Below are 19,257 nucleotides of genomic sequence, written 5' to 3' on the forward strand. Positions count from 1 at the left end.
TGGAAAGCAGCTACAAAGAGAGTGATTTAGAAATCTCATCCAATTAAGCCATGAGGAAATCGGACATAACAAAAGAACGGAAACAGTTGCTGTACCCCAGGCTTACCGTAAAACCTTCACAAGCTGCAAAAAAATATGAATGTCATGGACTGTGAAGTCGGGAAAGAAGAGATATCTCTGTTGGATATCCATCCAGAGAGGGAGAGGGTCTAATGTACGTCTAGTGAAACCATACCATCAGGATTTTAACTTGCTATGATTTAGGGGACCTAGTTATAAGAGAGGTACCTGCATTAGACCTCCCAGGTTTTCAAGGCTCTCTCATCTTCTACCAGTCTGTTAGCCAACTTTTCAAAACAAGCCTGTACATTTGAATTGAGGAATTTCTCATCTGCCAAAAAAAAAAAAAAGGAAGATTTCTTTCCTTCCTCTTTGCCCTCCATCCCTGCCAACAACAGACTCTGTAGTCTTCCAAACACTTCAAGAAGTGTTTGTTTTAGAAGCCATGCCAAATACACTGTTTTTCTGAATATTCAGCACTGGTTCCTGAGATGTGTGTCACCGCTTTGTCTAGTGTTTTAGCTGAGGTTTTAGGTGACTCCTCTGTATCTTCAGAGGGTATATATTTACCTGTAGATCTTGAATACTTTGAATGTGAGTGTCAATAAATAAATATATAAAATCCTTCTCAGGATTGGAGTCAGAGGAGAGGACAGGAGAAAGGGAGAAATAGGTCTATTTTTTAACAGTAATAATTCATCAAAAACAACAAGTATCTTGTGTTTTGTTTGGTTTGGGGTTTTTTTTTGCTTTACTGGTCTCATGTAGCTTAAGCTGAGGTTAACCTGGGGGGGTCCTGGTAGGCAAGCTGAACATGAGCCATCAGCGTGCCCCTTGTACTAAAGGTGGGTGCCGTTAGGCAGAGCATTGCCAGCAGGTCAAGGGACGTGATCTCCTTCCCCTCTGCTCAGCACTGGTGAGACACATCTGGAGCAATGAGTCCAGTTCTGGGCTGCCCAGTACAAAAAAAACATGGACATACTGGAGAGAGTCCAGCAAAGGGCCACAAGGATGATTCAGACCTTGGAGCATCTGTCAAACAAGCAGCTGGGGCTGTCCAACCTGGAGAAGTTCCCATTATGTGTAAATATCTGATGTGGGAGCAGCACTGAATACTGATCCAGACTTTCCTCAGTTGAGCCCAGTGACAGGACAAGAGGCAATGGGCACAAGCTGAAATAGACGAAATTCCATTTAAACATAAAAAACCTTTCTACTGTGAGGGTAGTTGAAGCCAGGAACAAATTGCATAGAGAGACTGCAGACTCTTCATCCTTGGAGATGGTCAAAACCTGGCTGGCCACAGCTCCAGGCAGCCTGCTCGAGCTGACCCTGCTTTGAGGAGGGGGGATTGGACTAGATGGTCTTCAGACCTTCCTCTCCCCAATTCAGTGATTCTCATAAACTTGCCATTGATTGTGACAGTCATAAATTTGATTTAGATAAATAATTCATGACTAGAACTGCTATCTTCATTCAGAAGTTCCAGTAAGTTTCTGTATTTCCTTTAGATACTGGCTCCATGCCCATGTCCTTTTCTGTGAAGTTTAATTCCTATTAGTACTCTTGCATGCGTACATAATTTTCCATTATTGATTTAGTGTGTGCTTAAAAGCTGTTCTGCTGTTTATTTCCTAAAAATCCCTTCCTTCATCGCCAGTCTTGGCTTCCAAATCAGTAAGCTTTTATAGCCTTTGATGTGTTTATATTACCCTCTTTCATATTTGACCTCTCACTTGCAAAGAGCTGGAGTGAAAATCCCAAACTCCAGACACACAAACACAAGTTGACATTTTCTGAACCTGTAGTCCACAGTTCTTCCTCCAAAGAGACCCGGACTTTCCAAATGTGAAGGATCCTGCACTGCTTACACTGGGGTCTTAGTTTGTTACCTGCCTCAGCTGTCACTCTCTTGTGTGGATCAGACTCATTTTGACTCATGAGCAATCGCATCAGTAAGTGGAGTAATTGCACCAGTATAAACAACTGTGTAGCTACAGGTTGTACTGGTTTGGTGCACTGAAGACCTGAAGGGCTGGTGCAGGTTGTGTTGCTACTACAAGTGCTCCCTGAACTCATTAGTGCTGAACTTTCACTCTTCAAACCATGCCTGTTTGGAAATGGGTGTTAATGATGTGTTGATGTATCGAGTAAGGCAGGTTTTGAACCACAGCCTGTTCATGGACATCAAGTAATGGGATGGGTTTGGGTGTGCCGGAGACTTGCTCCTTGTTCTGTAGCTGGGATTCTTAGTCAATATAGCTTTCAAAGTTGTGGGGCTTTGTAATGCAACTTAAAAAGTTGCATGACCATTGTAATTAAGTACATAACCCCCAAATGTAGGCACAGCCTTAAACTGTAGCAGTGCATCAGGCCGCAGAGTTGGCCTCTTCAACCCGGGCACATCGAATGAGTGACTGCCTAAAAGTGCAAGTGGATGCAACTCACTGGTCCCTGCAAAAACCGGCTGAGGCAACTGGGGTACAGAAGCAAGCCTGCCTGCTCGCTCGTTGTCAGCCACAAGAAGGAAAAGCATTTCAATAACGTGGAAAACTATGGAAAGCAGAGCCCCAGCGGAGTCTGTAGCCTGTGACCATACAAGGTGGCTGTACAGGTGACCTGGGGCTGAGATTTTTAGCATGCCCAGCCCAAGGCTTTCTCCATGAAATCATAGGGTTGTCCATTGAAATGATGTCAGAACAGTTGTGCTGTTTGCACAAAGCCTGTTCTGATTGGTGTTAGCACCATCTCTAGAAAAACTGCGCCTGTGTTTTGCAGACTACCGTAAAGCAGAGCGTTTACATGAGTCACAGCCTTCTGGCTTCCTCGAGTGGAAAGCTGCATAGAGGAGACTGGAATTTGACTTTTAAAGTCCGGTCAAACATTAACCACTTTAAGTCTTATAGCAATATTAACACCAGCTTGCAAACAAACTGCTTAAAGATTCAGAAGAATCACTGAAGAGGTACACAAGCCCAGCTTCTTCCTTATAGCATCAGAGGCCTTTTCTGTAGGTGCTGGGGACATTATGTGCCCCTCTGGTTAAGGAAGCAACCTAAGAGATCAATTTTGTGAAAATCTCTGTTAGAAGTCATTATCTGTTCTCGCTATTTGTTTTTGCACTATTGCAGCAAAACAGAACTACTTGCAAGTACATTTAGCGTAGGCATCCTTTTGGGGCTTGACTCAAAATCATTCAGTTGCCCAGACTCTAAAAAAGGTCCAGGTATAAATGTTGGTGACTGCAGGATCTGGCTTGTTTACAGCTGCTGGGGGATGCAAAGGCACAAGCTGACTACCGGGAAGGGTAAAAGGTAGCAGTCGCCTGCCTTTCCAGGCTGTGAGAGGGGCTTGTACTGTTCAAGCATTTGCCAACCTTGTTACTGCCCAGTGTGTGTAACAACTGATATTAATGCACGCAAGAGAGTACAGCAGAGGCAGGAGGGAGAATGTCCTCACGCTGTTTTGCAATGCTGCACATCTGAAGTTCGTCAGCTGTGCTAAGAGGAAGTGGTTGTTCGGCTTTGCTGCCGTTTCAGGAAGGATGAAGCTCCAGTAAACTTTCCCTGAGAAAGTCACCTGGAAACCACAGAGGTAAAATTTCATATTTGCCCGTTGCTTGCCACAGGAGGATGCCACCAGGAGGAAAATTAGGACAAGGTGAGCGCAAACCCTGAGTTGAGGAGAAAGGCAAGACCAGTGCAATCCCCACTGCACAGTAGTTAGTTACACCGGTCAGCGCTCAGCGCACACTATTTTTTCCCCCCAATGGTTATTCTTAGGAGTTGAAGACTTTGACATTTTGTAGGAGGGGGTGCGGTGCCGTGTGACCGGTGTGTGTAGGTGCAACAAAATGAAGCCTCAAAACAGTTCACAAAATAAGTTATCGCCCGTTCTTTGGGTGACGGTGACGAGGTGGTTGTACTCATCAACTTTTTCCACTGCATGTTGTGCCTCCCCAGGAGCTGTCACTGTGCAGAGAGTTTAGGGGATTCCGTGTCTGGTTATAAAAGGATGGATCTTGTGTAGGAGGGGAAAGCCTGCCTGCACCTCATACTGGCTCCTAGTCTCAGACACAGAGATTCATCTAAGAAGATGACTTAGTGCACATAACTGTCTCTGAAACACCCTGGTCTAGTCCACCGCTTTGCTTCGGTGTCTCTTTCAAACAAATTCCACCTTACTCCCCTTTCCAGGCCTTCTCTGCTCGGTGGCAAGTGCTGCAGATCCGTCCCCTCTGCTGGGAGATGAATTCCTCATTTGCATGTTGCACAAATCTTTTGGGCTGTCAGAGACCTCGCATGGGTCCCAGCATGCCACCGGGCACAATCTGTGTCCTGTGTCCTCTGCACAGTCTGTGTCCAAAGATATTTTGGAATATCTTTCTTGTAAGAAGACTGGCCCTAAAAAGGTATAAAACCTCACGGGTGCCACGTGGGAAAGTGGTGATGATACCCCTGGAGATGAAGTGCTTACTTGTGGTTTTAAAGCTATTTTAGAGTCATGGGAGAGCTGTCACAATTCTGCTTTATAAAAAAACGAAAGGTGCAAGCTTGGAGGCAGAGCTTATTTTGCATCATTCACCTGCTAATCAAGAATAAAACCCCTTCTGTTTCTAGCACAAGGAGGAGTGCCTATTGCCTGCCATACCCAGGTTTCAAATTCCTTGTAAACCACTGCGTTCCTGGATCACTCCCTGGTGCTGCTGTGTTACCTTCACCTATATCCCTTCAACTTCTCTTCAGAGGATTGCTTTTCGCAGCTAATTTTAGGCCTGACCTTGCAGTTACTGGTACTGTGAGCTTCAGCATCCTGTTTAAAAAGCTGTTCTCAGGACATGGCTTTGTAATGATGAGGTTAGTCTCCTGGATTTTGCTTGCTCTTCCCACAGGCTGTAGCCACTTCTGTTGGATCTTCACGTGCTCTGGATTCTTCACATCTCTTACCCCCTTCCCATGCTCACCCAGCGAAGAGCGAACTGGGAGGCTGTTGTTTTAACAGCATTAGGGTAGATCACTGTGGACCTCATTAATGAATTTTGTAATTGCCATAAATGAAAAGACTTCTATCTTCCCACTCTGCCATGGACAGATGGAAGTTTTAACAACATTTAGACCTCATACTCTCTCCAGGCAGTTGCATTCGGTGTGGCACCCCTCCTCTGCATTGTGCAGCAGTGAAGCACGGACAGACGGACTTCCTGCACATTTCTGCTTCATTGCTGGTGTGACGGGGAACGTGTCCCTCATCCTGAGAATCATCTCATGTACATTCACAGATGGCATCTGTTTGATCCTTAACTACAGGTACAGCTTGTCCCTCCCAAGTGAAGGTTTTCTGGCCTCACAGCAGAGGACACATATTGCTGGAGAGCTGTCACTGGGAAGGAGACCTTCCCCACTGCTGTGCCCAAGTAGGCCTGCACGGAGGTACCCAAACATGAGGAAAGATGCCCCCCTTAAAAACAGACAGGGGGCATCTTTTCTTGTGCCCACCATACATGTGTGTAACAGGCACCGTTTCAGCACATAACTGCCTGGAAAATACGGTGTGTTTTAGGGGCCGTGCTGGGAGTAAGGAGGGGTCTGGAAGATGCAGGCTGCTGGTGATGTTCTGCCCCACTCACCTCGCTGTGCTTGCTGTTGTTCTTCTGGCTCTTTGCTTTGACTGTCCTGTTGTGACATGTGAGGAGCAGAGGTGGGCTTTTGCAAAGTGCTCAAGCGAGTCTCGGATGCCATTAAGGATGGGAACCGCTATAGCTGTTGTTTTCTAAGGACCCTACACCAGATCTCTTATGGGGCTTGCTCGGTGGCTCTGGCAGGGCAGAGCAGTCAGTGCTCAAGGAGCAGTTCCTAAAACGCAACCCAAGTAGGTGCGTCTCATGGGTGGCAGATGTTCCTGCTGTGTAAGGATCAACCACGACTCAAGTTTAGGGCTCAAACTAGGACTGGTTTTGGTGGAGGGCAGAGCAGGATCAGAGGAAGAACCCTTTCCCTCCAGAGATGTCTGGTTCCCGTCTACCAGCTGTCATTGGGGGTGGCACATGGGAAAGCTCTATCCTTCTACCTGGGGAGCTAACAACAGGCCTTGCAGAGGGTGGAGCAGGTGCTCAGTGCTGAGGTCAGCAGGGGAGCTGAGAACCACTAAATTAGATCTGCATCACTGAGGCTGAATTCAGATGGTGGGAAGGAGTAGTGGGGTGCTCTTTTAGACTGCTCAGCTGCAGTGTGCATGAGTCATTACATCCCACCAAGTCCCTCTTTCTCTTGGTAGATGATGTTTTTCCTTCAATGTCTGTGGACGTTTGCATGCCTCTCTGTGTGTCTGAGCTTCCTTGAGATGTGGTGGTGATGGTCAGAATGAGGGCTGACTCCCCTGTGAGTGTCTGAGCTGGGATCGCTTAGTCCAAGGACGTTTAAGCTCCTCTCACCTCCCCTGCTGTGTGTCGCGAGAGAGATGGAGACCCTGCCCTGTAGTGTGGTCTGAGACCTGCTTTGTACCGGCCAGGAAAAACCCCAGGGCTTCGTGAGTGGGACTAGTCACAGCGGGGCCGCTCCCAGAGCCGGTGCGTGTGCCTGTGGCTCTCCTCTCAGCCCAGGTGGTGGGCGCAGGTGGCTGGTTTGCACGAACTGCAGCTGGCCCGGCCCAGGGAGGGCTGCGGGGGCACAGCTGGAGGGAGACCACAGGTTGGCACCTTGCCCTCCGTGCCAGCAGGGCACTATTCGCAGATTCAATAAGGTTGGAAAAGACCTTTAAGATCATCAAGTCCAACCATCAACCCAACACCACCATGCCCACTAAACCATGTCCTGAAGCGCCACGTCTACCCATTTTCTGAACACTTCCAGTGATGGTGACTCCACCACCTCCCTGGGCAGCATGCTTCAATGTTTGATCACCCTCTCAGTAAAGACATTTTTCCTAATATTGAGTCTAAAACTCCCTTGGCACAGCGTGAGACCATAATTGAGGCCCATATTCCCTTGGCGTGGGCTCCTGTCTCGGCAGAAAAGGTAACCCCGGTCATTGCCCAAGTCCGGACCACTGTGGAGCAGGACACCGAGCTCTGAAACCTCTGTCCCAGTCAGCCGTGCCATTTGGGGGTGTGCAGGGGAGGTTTGGGACGTGGCTGGAGGAAGTCTGGCTGCAGCAGGAGCCAAGAAGCTCAGCAAGGCGCAGGGTGTGCTAGTGCCGGCCGAAGAGCTGGCGGGGCAGGCGCCGGGCCTGCCTGGCAACGTGCGTGCCCCTCCTGTAAAAACCGCCTGTGATATTTGCGTGTAACCAAGGAGGTGTCTGTCGGCGATTAAAAGAACAAACCAAATGCTTTTTGTATGAAGACAGATTTGACAAAGAGATTGGGTGAGCGCAGGATGGGGGAGGAGGGGAGAGAGCGCGTTGCAGTGGTGATAGGGAGGGGATGGAGGTGGATCTGCAAGTGCTGCAGAACTGGGTCCCACTGCTCTTTCCTCCCTCCCACTCCTTGAGAAATTAGAGTGTGAAAGCCTTGGGCAAGGTGAGTTCATGTGACACCAAGGAGGTGGGCGACAGCACGAGCAGCCAGAGCTGCCCTGCTCTCCGTGTTGGGCCCTTCCATCAGCCAGGTCCCCAGAAGCCATGCTGGAGGGCTGGCCCGGGCGAGGATGGTCAGGGGAACAAGCACTGTTAAGCCAAGTACACACTTCAAATGGGTTGGGTTTTTTTGGTGCCTTCTAGAAATAAGCTGTCTTGTAACCCTCCGTCTGGTTCAGTGCTGTTCACAGGGAAGCTCCATGTGCTGTGGAGGTATCTCAAGCTCCTGCGGGAGGCTGTTGGCCACTATAGAGGCCATACATCCAGCGCATGTCGTGAGGAGTTCCTGCACCAACAGCTTCTTACCAGCAAACGAGGAAAAAGCAGATGTACCGACGAGAAAGGCGAGAACATGGAGAGCAGCAGTGGGAGCAGAGGCTGTGCCACACGGGACGGGTGGGGCCCTCAGGAGCCCCCGGGTTCAGCACTTGCTGCAGCGCCATGTAAGCCCCCGCCTTGCTGGGCTCTGAGCCCCACGCAGGGAACGCCTCAGTGGGGGTGCGGGGCTGCGCTTTGCCCTTAGCGAGCAATTCGAGGAGCAGGTGAGAAGGCAGGAGTGTCACCCTGATACCCCATCCCTCTGCCGAGGCCCTCCTGGGTTGACCTAGTGCTTTGTGTTTCTTGTGCTTTAGATTTTTAGCTGAACTCCCTCAGCTGGGAGCTGCTGGAGCGTGGTACTAGGAAATATTACTACAGCATACTTTGAATTCACATAGATTTTGTAGAAAAAGAATTTGAGACTTCCCTTTTTTAGAATGAGAAGCACTGCTGTTCTGAGTACAACAGTGTGGCATCTTGTTTGGAATTTCCCTTGCTTTCTATATATACACATGCAGCGAAGCCACAGGAAATGGAAGTTTAAAAAAAATACCATAGAGCATAGGTATCTGCTTCTTGAACAATTTTATTCTTGTAGTTGGTTTTATTATTAGTGAACACTTAATCTTGAGGCATCATTTAAGGCTTGTTTTAAAAGATGTGATGTCCGAAATCATTGGAGGGGGAAGCAGACATTGCCTTAAAAGTTGCAGAAGATTTGAGAAGGTTTTTAGGCTCTATACTGCCCATACTACAGAAGACAGCATTATTGTTGAGCTTCTCTTCCTTGGGGCTTTTGGGGTAGGGACCAGCTTCTGAGGCTTCTCCCAGTTGTATTTTCTGAGATTCAGTGCGTCAGGCTTGCCTACAGCTGCTGTCGTGACTGTGCTAAGGGCCTACTTCTGCATGGCAACCAGCACAGTTATTTAGTAAACAGCATTTACTTTAAAATCCCAAGCAAAATACATTATAATTAGGTCCAGAAGTAACGAGAACCAGCACTGGGAGGATATATGAGGTCAGAAAACCTCCTTGTTGGTGAGACAGCTGCTCGGGAGCTCTGAGCCTGTCCTGGGTCGCAACTCAGGCTGGTTTGGAGAGCAAAACTGAGGGAAGGTAATTCAATGGGGGAGAAATTTTAGGAGAAGGGATGGACCAATCATGAACGTAATTGGACAAATATATCTTAGCAGCTCTTAATATGCTAAGACACATTCCTACAAGTCCCAGAAGAGACAGTTACCCTGCCTCCTCCCAGCCTCCCTGGACCTACAGAGGTACCTCTGCCTTTCTTCTAGTGCTGGCATGCCTCTCCAGCATGGGCACTGGCTGCTGAGAGATTTACAGATGGTTCATGTGCCTTAACAGAACCCTGTTATCCTGTTATCAGGCAAAGGTATCTTGGATGCCTTTTGTTACCAATACACCAAATAAGGAATGAAGTCCCATATGGTCACATAGTTTTTCTGTATGGTTTCAAGAGTCTCTTGTGTGAGGACTTACTTCTGCAGTTTTACAGATGATTGTGTGTTTCAGTGAACAAGTGTGGTACAAATGGATAATGAAAGTTCATAAAGTTTATGCTGTTGAAGTTCCTTTCATTTTATGCAGTTACTTTCTTACTCATATGCCTTTACTGCCTTCTCTTGGGAAAGCAGCTGTGTTGCTTTTACCATTTAACCAAACAAGACACACACTACATGGATGGCCATCCAAGTGACAGAGAAAAACAATGTGAGGGTAAAAGGAGCTTTCCTTAATTTAAAGAGTTCAAAAAAATGCTGGGAACTCATGTCTGCTTTTAGTTCAGTGTTGGGGCAGTGGAGCTGACAGTTTTAATGCATTTTCTGGTCTACAAGTTGAGGAAATAGAATTGTGAATGTAGGTGGTGGTGGTAATTGCTTGGGATGCCTTGATGTGTATGGTTTGCCTGGTGAGGAGAGGGCAAGTAAAGTTTTTATACTCTTTCTTCAAGAAGAGATCTACCAGTGACTTCGGTGTAGAAGTCAAAGCACTGGGTAATAGACAGGTTTTCTCAGGAGGAATAGTTTATGCCCTATAATCTGAAACAAACATTTGCATGTAAGAAAATGGTAGTACTTCGTAGTGTGTGTAACTGGTTTCTTGGTGAAGACAAAACAAGAAATTCGTAAGACTTTTTACCAGCTGGCAAAAAAACTCAGTAGGAAATGATAAAATAGCTCTGAAGTGAGGTGTTTTTATAGTGAAAAACAGCAGGTATGTCCTAGATTTTTGCCACTGGTACTCAAATTCCAGTCATTCCCTGTTTGCATCTGTTGGTCCAGTGTGGTCCTCGTTGTAGGTATATCCAGTGTCCTAGCATTGAAGCGCCCTCCTTTCCCAGGGTTCAGACTCTAATCTCTGCTCTGACAAGGGGACTAATTCACAGGTCTTAAAACCACAAGCATATGTATTATTAATTTCTGCATGCTGCCAATTCTCCTATCTAATCCTTGCATCTGTTTCTAGTAGTTGTAGGTCAGTCTGTCCATCTACACCCCCAGGGATTAACACAAGTGGAGACCTACAGCAGACTTGAGCTTCTAGCTGATATATATTGAAGCAATGATGATCTCAAACGCAATAAAAACCAATGCACTGCCAAGATTTAACTTCTTTATCATTGTGTTTGCAACTATCTTGTAATGTGAATCACTAAAAAAAAAAAGAAGTCTCTATTCTGCTGTATCCAGCACTGGCAATATAGTACTGGTGCACACTGAAGCTGTGAACAAGGCTTGTCTAATGAGAACAGTCAGAAAAAGAAAGATTAGCTTATGCCACAGGAAGTTTAATCATATGTTTCTCAGCCTATATTCTGTGGGCTGCATCTGCTCTGTAAGACCTTAAAAGGCAATGTATAAATGGTCCCTTTAAAAAAAAAAAAAAAAATCCCTGCATGTCTGTGCATGTTGTCTTGGGAAAAACAAGCTAGTAATCAATCAATCACGGGCTTGCAATCAGTTAAAATTAGATAAGTAAGAACCGTTGCACCTGCACACTGTATGCAATGGCCCATGCATCTTTTTTTGGTAGTGTCCCACCTAAGGCAACGTTGGCATAAATCATCATTGTCCTTTGGGGCTGTAACAGGATCATAAAAAGGCAATACCAAGGAAAATATCCACAATCCTCCTGAAGTGTAGTACTGGGAAGGAAGCAAAGCAGAAGGCAGGAGTGGTGTTACACAAAGTAAATTTTCTTTAATAATGAAAGGTCATGGGTGTACTAGGCCTTGTATCCCATCCTTAACTCCAGCTCTGACATGGTCTGACAAGCAGAGAAACACCTGGAGCCAAGGCTGGAAAGACCTGTGGCCCTGTGGTGGCATTTGTACACTTTAACTTCTGATAACTTCTTCTCAAAACAGGCCCCTGTATTTGCTGAAGTTATCACCCCCAGTGTAATTAAAGCTAGCAGTGGCATCATCACAGATGTGTGGCAGGGTGTTCTCATGCATCTGAAAGGTCATTCTTTCTCTCACAAACGAGGAGTAATTTTTCAACATATTTGAAAATAGTCTGAGACACTGGTTATCACCAAAGTAATGAAATGACTCATCTCTGAAACCATGACATTTAGTTAGCCCTTAGTCCCAGTAACTCTACTATTTGACATTTAAATACTTACACTGAGAGAGAGAGTTTTGACCACTTTACTAAGGTAGTAAAGCAACTGCACAATCACTTTCATTATAAAAATAATCCTTAGGTAAAATAGGAATACAATCAATAATTACACAAGTACACACTTACAAATGTGTAAAATGGCACAGAAAAAATAAATATCCCTGTACATTGTTTCTGTGCAAAAAGACAGGCTAGTTTTAGTCAATATCCAGCCCGTTTACGTTTTCTTCACTTCTCCTGATTGCAGTTGAACACAAGGATTTTCAGATGAGTTGGCTGAAAGTTCAGCCTCAGTAGAAAAGAAAATACTTTCGCTTTTAACCCAGATAAAGCACAATAAGATTTTTTGCTATCTTCTGCCAAAATGCTCCTCCTCTGTTCTTCAGCCTACATTTCTGGAAGAGGAGGAAAATTTCAGTAATTTTTTTCACGAGCCTTCAAACTGCTGTAAGGAGTTAAGACTCAAATACAAGTCAAGCTGCACGCTGAAGCTAACCGCCACTGTAAATTTCAGTTCAGTTTGTAGAAAAATTTGCATTATGCTTGCCTTCCTTGTAGTTGTCAAAAATAATTCTTCATAAAAACACTTTGCTTTATCTTGAAGTCTTTCATACAGTCCAAGAGAAGGTGAAATCAAATAAGAGGTAGATATTGTTCATCCTCCTAATTCCTAAGAGGTGTCCATTTGAATCACCCTGTTGTAGGACTGTAGGAGATATGTATAGAGCAAAGTTTTACTGTCTATAGAGTAGTGATTGACTTACACGCCTTGCATCACACGGTCACTGACAACATTCAGCAACATGCTTGAGGAATTCATCACTGAGTTCATCACTGAAAAACCTCATACAATGAGGGCATCTAAGTTCACCCTGTGCCCTGCCCTCAGACCCCGAGTTTCCATTGTCCGCAGGAGGAGAAGTTTTTTCAGACTGTGAAGATGTTCTTCTCACGCCTGTTTGGCCTGGGCTATTGCCTCGTAGATGTTCAACGTTCGTCTGTACATACATGTGACTTTGGTCACCAACGTTAACTCTGAAATGACTACCTGTGTCTCTTGAGTCCTAGAAACAGAAAAAGGAGCTCTTGAAAAAGATATTCTTTAAGAGTATTTTATCACCTTTATCTGAAACACTGTTCATGTTTTTATCATTTGTAAATAAAATATGCATCAGCTTTTGCAGTTTTATTAATATAGTTGCAAAGGAGGCTTGTAGAAAACACAGAATATAGTCAGTATGCTACTTTAAAGATCCCACTGTTACAGAGTTATGGCCTCTTCTAAGGATTCACCCTTACTATTTTGATCCAAACTAGAAGAAAAATGGACTGGGAAGGGGTATTACAGGATATTATAGGGAAGCATCTCCACTAGAAGTGGCTATGAAGTAATGAAAGTTTTTGATAGCTGCACTGAGCTGAAATGGTTTTAGAAGTACTAAGATTATTTTTTTAATATATTTATATTTTAGTCCTGGATCCTGTTGACATGCTTTAATAGAAAAAAGTAGCATGTTGCTTTCTTACCTGTCTTCTAGCTAGCTGGTGCTGCAGACATGCAACTTCTGCCTGAAGCTCTTGTATTTTACTCTGTGCTCGTTCTCTGTCTGATCTCTCAGATGTGAAATCATCTTTATAAACTAGGACCTGAAAAAGAATCATGATGTTAATATTTTATAAATTAAAGCATTGGCAGGGCAGATTTAAAAATTGAGGTTGTGATTCCTTTGTTACTTATTCCCAGAATCTCAAGATTATCTTCTCTATCATATCTGTACTTTAAAGGTATTTGTACTTCTTTTTCAGATCTTTCATATTTTGTATTAAAGCCAGCAGAACCGCATGTGGTTCTTTTAGTGAGTTGACTTTAATTGTGTGTTAAGTATCTGTATAGCCAAATGTGGAAAGACAAGCGGCAAATGTCAAATGAAATAGTTTCTTTTTTCCCCCCCTTAGTTTTTCCCCAGACCACTGAAGTCCAAGAATTCCCATCTCTAGGAAAAAGAAACTTAATGACCTGTTGCTCCAGCATTTGTATGCGCTCATTATCTCCTTCACTAGCCTTCTTGACATCTTCCAATTCTCTCTTTGTTTTTATGCATTCATTCATTTTTTCTTCCAGTAGTTTGTTTAACCGGAATATCTCCTTGTGCATCAGGTCAGAATTTGTTTGTGCTGGAGTTACACCGTGCTGCTGCTCCAGTTGTGACTTCATCTCTTTTAGCTGCAAGTGGAGTCGCTTCACATACTCATCCCTACTCGCATCGTATTTCTGCCATTTTGCGTTTAAGTCTTCCACCTGAAGGATTACCCAGGAGAGTCATGACGAACATGAAGACACAAACTTCCAAGCTTTCATAGACTGTCTATATGTGCAGGACCAAAATTTTCTAAAAGGTAATATAATATGCTGACTCAACCACTGAGTGAGGATAAATCACTCCAGAGGAGAGCAGAACACTGTCATGCTGTAAGCCAGGCTCTTCATGGCAGCCTTCCCCATTCGCCAATCCATAGCAACAGTATTAAATAATACGGAATGGGAGGGGCTGGCAGTCTCCCTGGGCCTAGCGTTGTCCTCCTGGGGCAGAATACTGATGCATGGCAGGAACATGAAAATTTTCTTCTTCAGTGTATTTTTAACAATAAAAATCCAATACATTACAAATAATGTAATAAGTTCTTAGCTAAGGGAACAAAGACTATGTGCCATGTTGAAAGGACTAAGAAAAATTTTGGACCTGCATTAAACTGCCATTTAATTAGATTAACCAGGCCTTACCTATTCCAAATTCACTGTAATTCAAAATAATCAAATCTTAATCTTGTACAGAATGAAAGCACTCACGTGAGCTACTTTTTGTTTTAACATCCTGTTTTCATCTTGTAGGTTGCAGATAAGAGCTTGAAGTGAAGTTTCATTGTCTAAAAGCTGTAATTTGCAGATAAAGGAAGTGTTACTTTAACATAAAAATCCCAAATGCTACTTAGCTATGCTGTTAAACTGGAAGTAATCTTTTTTTTTTTTAATTCCTCTAAAACTGTTTGCTATCAGTGAAACAAATACATACATATAGGTCTACTTATTTCTATACAGTACATTTCTAAACACTAATGGTATAGCCTACAGCTTTTATTACTAATAAGCAGAGCAAAAATGTACTCAGGTTTTTACCACCTTGGTATTGCTTTTAAATAGATCTGTGTGGTGTCATAAAAGCATACCTGTCTTACCAAATCTGAGCCTATGAAAGGTAACAAGAAAAATACCAGACATTTTACATGCACGAGGGTCTATGCTGATGACAACAGAGCTTAACAGTTTACACAAACTCCTTGGAAACTACTTGTTTGGAGCGAGGGGAATGCATGACAAAGACACAGATATACCTTCATCTTGCTTTGTTGTTACTGTCAATTTTGGCCAGGACTAGGAAGAAATTACTGAGGGGGGAAAAAACCCTGCTTGCTAAATAATTGACTAAAATTATACCTCTCTCTTACAGTTGTGACATCTGCTTAAAAAAGCCCCGGTGTACATGAGTAATATAGAACACTTTTGTACAAAATTCCCTAGAATCAGCTAGTAATTGCATCTGAAATTTCTCTTCTTCAACAGGGAAGTCCCCACTGTACAAGGTTAGCTACTTATTACATATATCAAAGTCAATCAAGTTTCCTGTCTATCAATTACAAGTAAAATATGATAATACTTTATATTATATATAGAGTATATATGTATATGAAAATGCTTCAAGTCCCTTAAAAAGTCCTTTTTTCTCATATCTAAGTCGACCTCTAACTTTTTCTTACAGGTAACTTCACTGTAAGTAAGTTTTCTTTGGAAATGCTCCTGGGATGTTTTACAAAGTGGAAGTGAGCATGTATAGAGTTTATCATAAAAGCATAGATGAGTGGTCATGTGAAACACAGCATTACCACTACGTAGCAGTAAGAGCATGAGACAGAATTATTCTTTTTTTGTGAGAATTGCCTGTAGCATCCTGCTCAATACTCTCATCAGTTATTGGAGGAGCACCTCTAATGTTATTTCCTTATGGTATTATCATGAATTACCTAACACAACTCCGAACTGTCATGACTTCTGGAACAACAGAATAACAGGATCTACCTCTACGCTACACTGAAAAGCTTCAGCTAAGGTGATAATGCGGCAAAGCCACACAGCCATTAGCAAAGTATGCAAAAATCCAGGTGTTTCTTTGTGCTCCTCAGTAACATTTCTGCAACCTTCCTATCATGAAGCAATTTTTCTAAATGTCCCTGCTGGAGAGAAACATTGCCTTGCACTGTGAGGCGGGGGGGGAACCCCAGAGAGGAAAAAAAGGAGAAAAAAAAAAAAAAAAAAAGGGTAAGACACCTTGACTCACTATTCCCTAAGCAACTTTTTGTAGGCCTGTACTACGTGTGCAAAGCCAAATCCTGATCTGGGAAGACCACGTGCTACAGAGTTCTTAATATAAATACTACTTTAAAATACTTCTACTTCATTTTGTGATTTAGATGATTAAACAAGTAATCAGGAGATACCACCTTCAAAAGCACAGCTCCATCTAGTGGTGCACAGAAGCATGCTGCAGTATAAAGAAGGGACTGTCTCCTGAATATGCAGGGAAAAACGGTAATTACAGAGTTGCTGAGGTTGGAAGGGACCTCTCAAGATCCTCTCTTCTCCAAAAAAACCCTCTAACGATGAGATAAGTGAGATGGCCAAAATGCAAGTGATTGACAACTGCTTCCATCCTAGATTTTTGGTACTCGGAATTATTTAGAGCTTGCCATGGTAGTCTTTCACCCTACATGAAATTATTTAAAGGGATGTTTCTCACCGCTCCCCAGTTACAACTACCATATTGTAACTAACACCTCAAAAGCTAGTAAGGCTTTAAAGAAACATAGTAGCAGTAAGAATACCTGATTAGATCTTTCGATAGGCATCTGGTCATCTGAATTCCCCTTCTCTTTTCTTTGCTTCTCTTCTAGACATTTTGCCAGGTGTTGACACATTTCTGCTGTGGATGCTAATTTGCGTTGAAGCTGGTGAGTTTCATCAGTGAGTGAACGGCACAAAACATCGCTGGTGGCCTGTGCCTTCTCTCTCTCTGCCAAGGTCTTCTGAAGTCGTAAGATTTCTCTCTCCTTTTCATATGGAGGCTGATTTATCATCTGCTGTATCTCTCCATTTTTCTCCTCTAGTTGCTGATTCAACTTCTCTACTTCCTAAACATAAGGGGAAGGGGAAGTTATTTAAAAGCAAAGCGAACTCAAAAGTCAAAAATATGTCAAGGACTGAATTCCATATTGCAGTAACTCAATATTGCTCCTATACTCACTGCGAAGGACTTGGAAATAGATTTCTTTTACTTTTTATATAGTCACTCGACCTTGGAGCTGACAGATCAAAATAAAGAACTGCTTGGATAGCCTTACAAGCACTGCCTAGTCAGTAGAATGAAGAAACAACCAGCAAAAAATCAGAAAGATTTCATTAAAAGATATACAGCAGCAACAAACTAAACATGGAACTTAAAAGAAACAAAGTCGTTTAAAGGGAATAACTATGGAGACTGAGAAATGCTTACTGGTCCTGCATTCTAAATTACCAGATAGTGGAGATTTTCCGAAAAATAAAAATGGAACCGGAAAATCTTCTTATCAAAAACCAGTGAAGTGTATTCATTGCCCGGCACTATCACAAGCACAAAGCAGAGGGAGCATACACAGCAACCTTCCCACCTAGGAAAGGATGACTGGTAGGGACAAACAAAAGAAAATGAAATCCATGTGGCAGCAATGGCTCTGTTTTGGCCATAGCTGACTCTGCAAGATGCGCGAGGGCATCTGACATATTCTTAGGAAACAACCATGTATCTTGTTGCCGCATGTTCTTGTTGAACTGGAAGCTCCATGGGATCATCCGCACTGCATTAAGTTAACGTCTCTGCAGGTGCCGAGAGATGAAGTTTGCTTTCTTGCTAGGGTAAACCAGTAACTTTGTAGTACCATGCATCTGAAGTACACCAGTCTTGACTTGGTCAAAAACAGCTTGTGCTTGATCTCCTCAAAAAGAAGCAGATGCTGTAACAGAAACACTGCAGCACTGCTCCTCCAGATTGAATGATGATGCCAGCGTAGACCATGAGACAGGTACAAGCTTGACTCTATTGTTTCAGTTCTTAGGGGTTTCTAATGGAACTGTAAATCACAGGGAGCAGCACTCCTCTTTACCAGCACACAGGCCTCTGACTTCACAAAATGTCTGGTTTTTGTTATTATTTTTAATGACAGTGATTTCAGTGTTTCTAATTGGGCATTTCTATTTATTTCTAAAAAAGAATAAAATTAGTATCTAACAGAAATAGCACTTGCTCTTATTACTGACATTTAAATTCTTTAGCATCGTGCTCAATTTCCCCTTTGCTATAAAGACATTCAGCAGACTTCAAAATACATTCAGATACCACAGGTTTGTGTCTGTCTGTAAAGTGTCAGTATGATCATCTCTTACTACAAATTTCCAAACCTGAACTTAGTTAAATGTATTTTAGGTGAATGTCATATATGGAAAATGTTTTGTATAAGCATTAGGTCAAGAGATTACTTATGACAAAAATACGTGTTTCAATTTTAAGTACTGCTTCTTGGCTTGGAAATTCCTTTATGCAGCTTCATATAGAATGATTTAAAATTCTTTAAGTATCTCAGACTGAACATGGGAAAGTTTCAATTACAGTAGCAAAAACAGCACTTGTGTCAGATGTCACTTGTCTCAGTGTTGAGACTTTTTTTCTGTCATAAAAGATACCGATTTCCCTAATCTATATCCTCACAATCCAGGCTTGCCAGTTACTTGTCCAAGTATTAACATGCTGCCTTAATGTCAACACAAAAATCCATTTCTAAGGACACTTCAAAAAAACCCACTTTAACAGAAAAAGTGGTGGCATCAGTTGTTTATCTTTCAGAACAAAACTGTTGCACCTGATAAAGAGAAGGTATCTCTATCACCTGATACAGACCTCCCAAATTTAGGGGTTTTTTTTACTATTTTTCTTTCTCCTTGTGAAAATAGTTGCGTGAAGATTGATAATGCCACTCCTAAGTTTTTGTTTCAGGATTTTACAGTTCACCTTCTTGAACTTAAGGCAGTGGGAACTACCGGTGGATACAGACGGCAGAGTTGCTTTGGGCACAGTCCACCTCTGGGCACACAGCGACAGAGCAAGTCCAATCAAAGGCACCAGCATTGCACGACGGGGCTCAAAACATTTGCTCTCTTGTCCGGGCTCTGCCACCGCCAGCTCGCTGTGCCACCCCGGGCAAGTCACTTAAACCACGCTGTCGGCACTGGTGCCTGCACACCCCCATCCGTTTCCAGAAACGCCAAGTGCGCCGTCTGAATGCAAAACGTCTGCTCCCTCCATTCAAGACAACCGCTGCCGGCCTTACTAAGCTTAATTATTCGTTTCTTTCTAGAGAGGAGCGCGAAAGCACAGCCCCCGAGGGGAGTGCTGCTGCTGCTCCGCGGGTACACACGCACCCCTTCGCCCAGGGCGGCGAGGCGCTGCCTGCCAGCGCTGTTTCGAGGCCATTCGCGGTTTTACCTGGCTCAGAACTTCCACTCTCCGCGCCGAGAGCC

At 43.7% G+C, this 19,257-nt stretch overlaps 1 protein-coding gene across 1 annotated transcript; it reads right to left on the reverse strand.

Annotated features, from left to right (window-relative positions):
* Positions 1-12,379: 12,379 nt before the first annotated feature.
* Positions 12,380-16,838, reverse strand: TNIP2 (TNFAIP3 interacting protein 2; the record flags this gene model as incomplete). The annotated part of the gene is made up of 5 exons (XM_010294153.1): positions 12,380-12,661; positions 13,125-13,244; positions 13,615-13,896; positions 14,446-14,529; positions 16,533-16,838. Coding segments are annotated over 5 exons (1,074 nt in total), but the record flags the coding sequence as incomplete, so codon positions are not given.
* Positions 16,839-19,257: the final 2,419 nt, after the last annotated feature.

Source organism: Phaethon lepturus, unplaced genomic scaffold (assembly GCF_000687285.1).
Source record: "Phaethon lepturus isolate BGI_N335 unplaced genomic scaffold, ASM68728v1 scaffold42290, whole genome shotgun sequence".
NCBI classification, from domain to species: Eukaryota; Metazoa; Chordata; class Aves; order Phaethontiformes; family Phaethontidae; genus Phaethon; species Phaethon lepturus.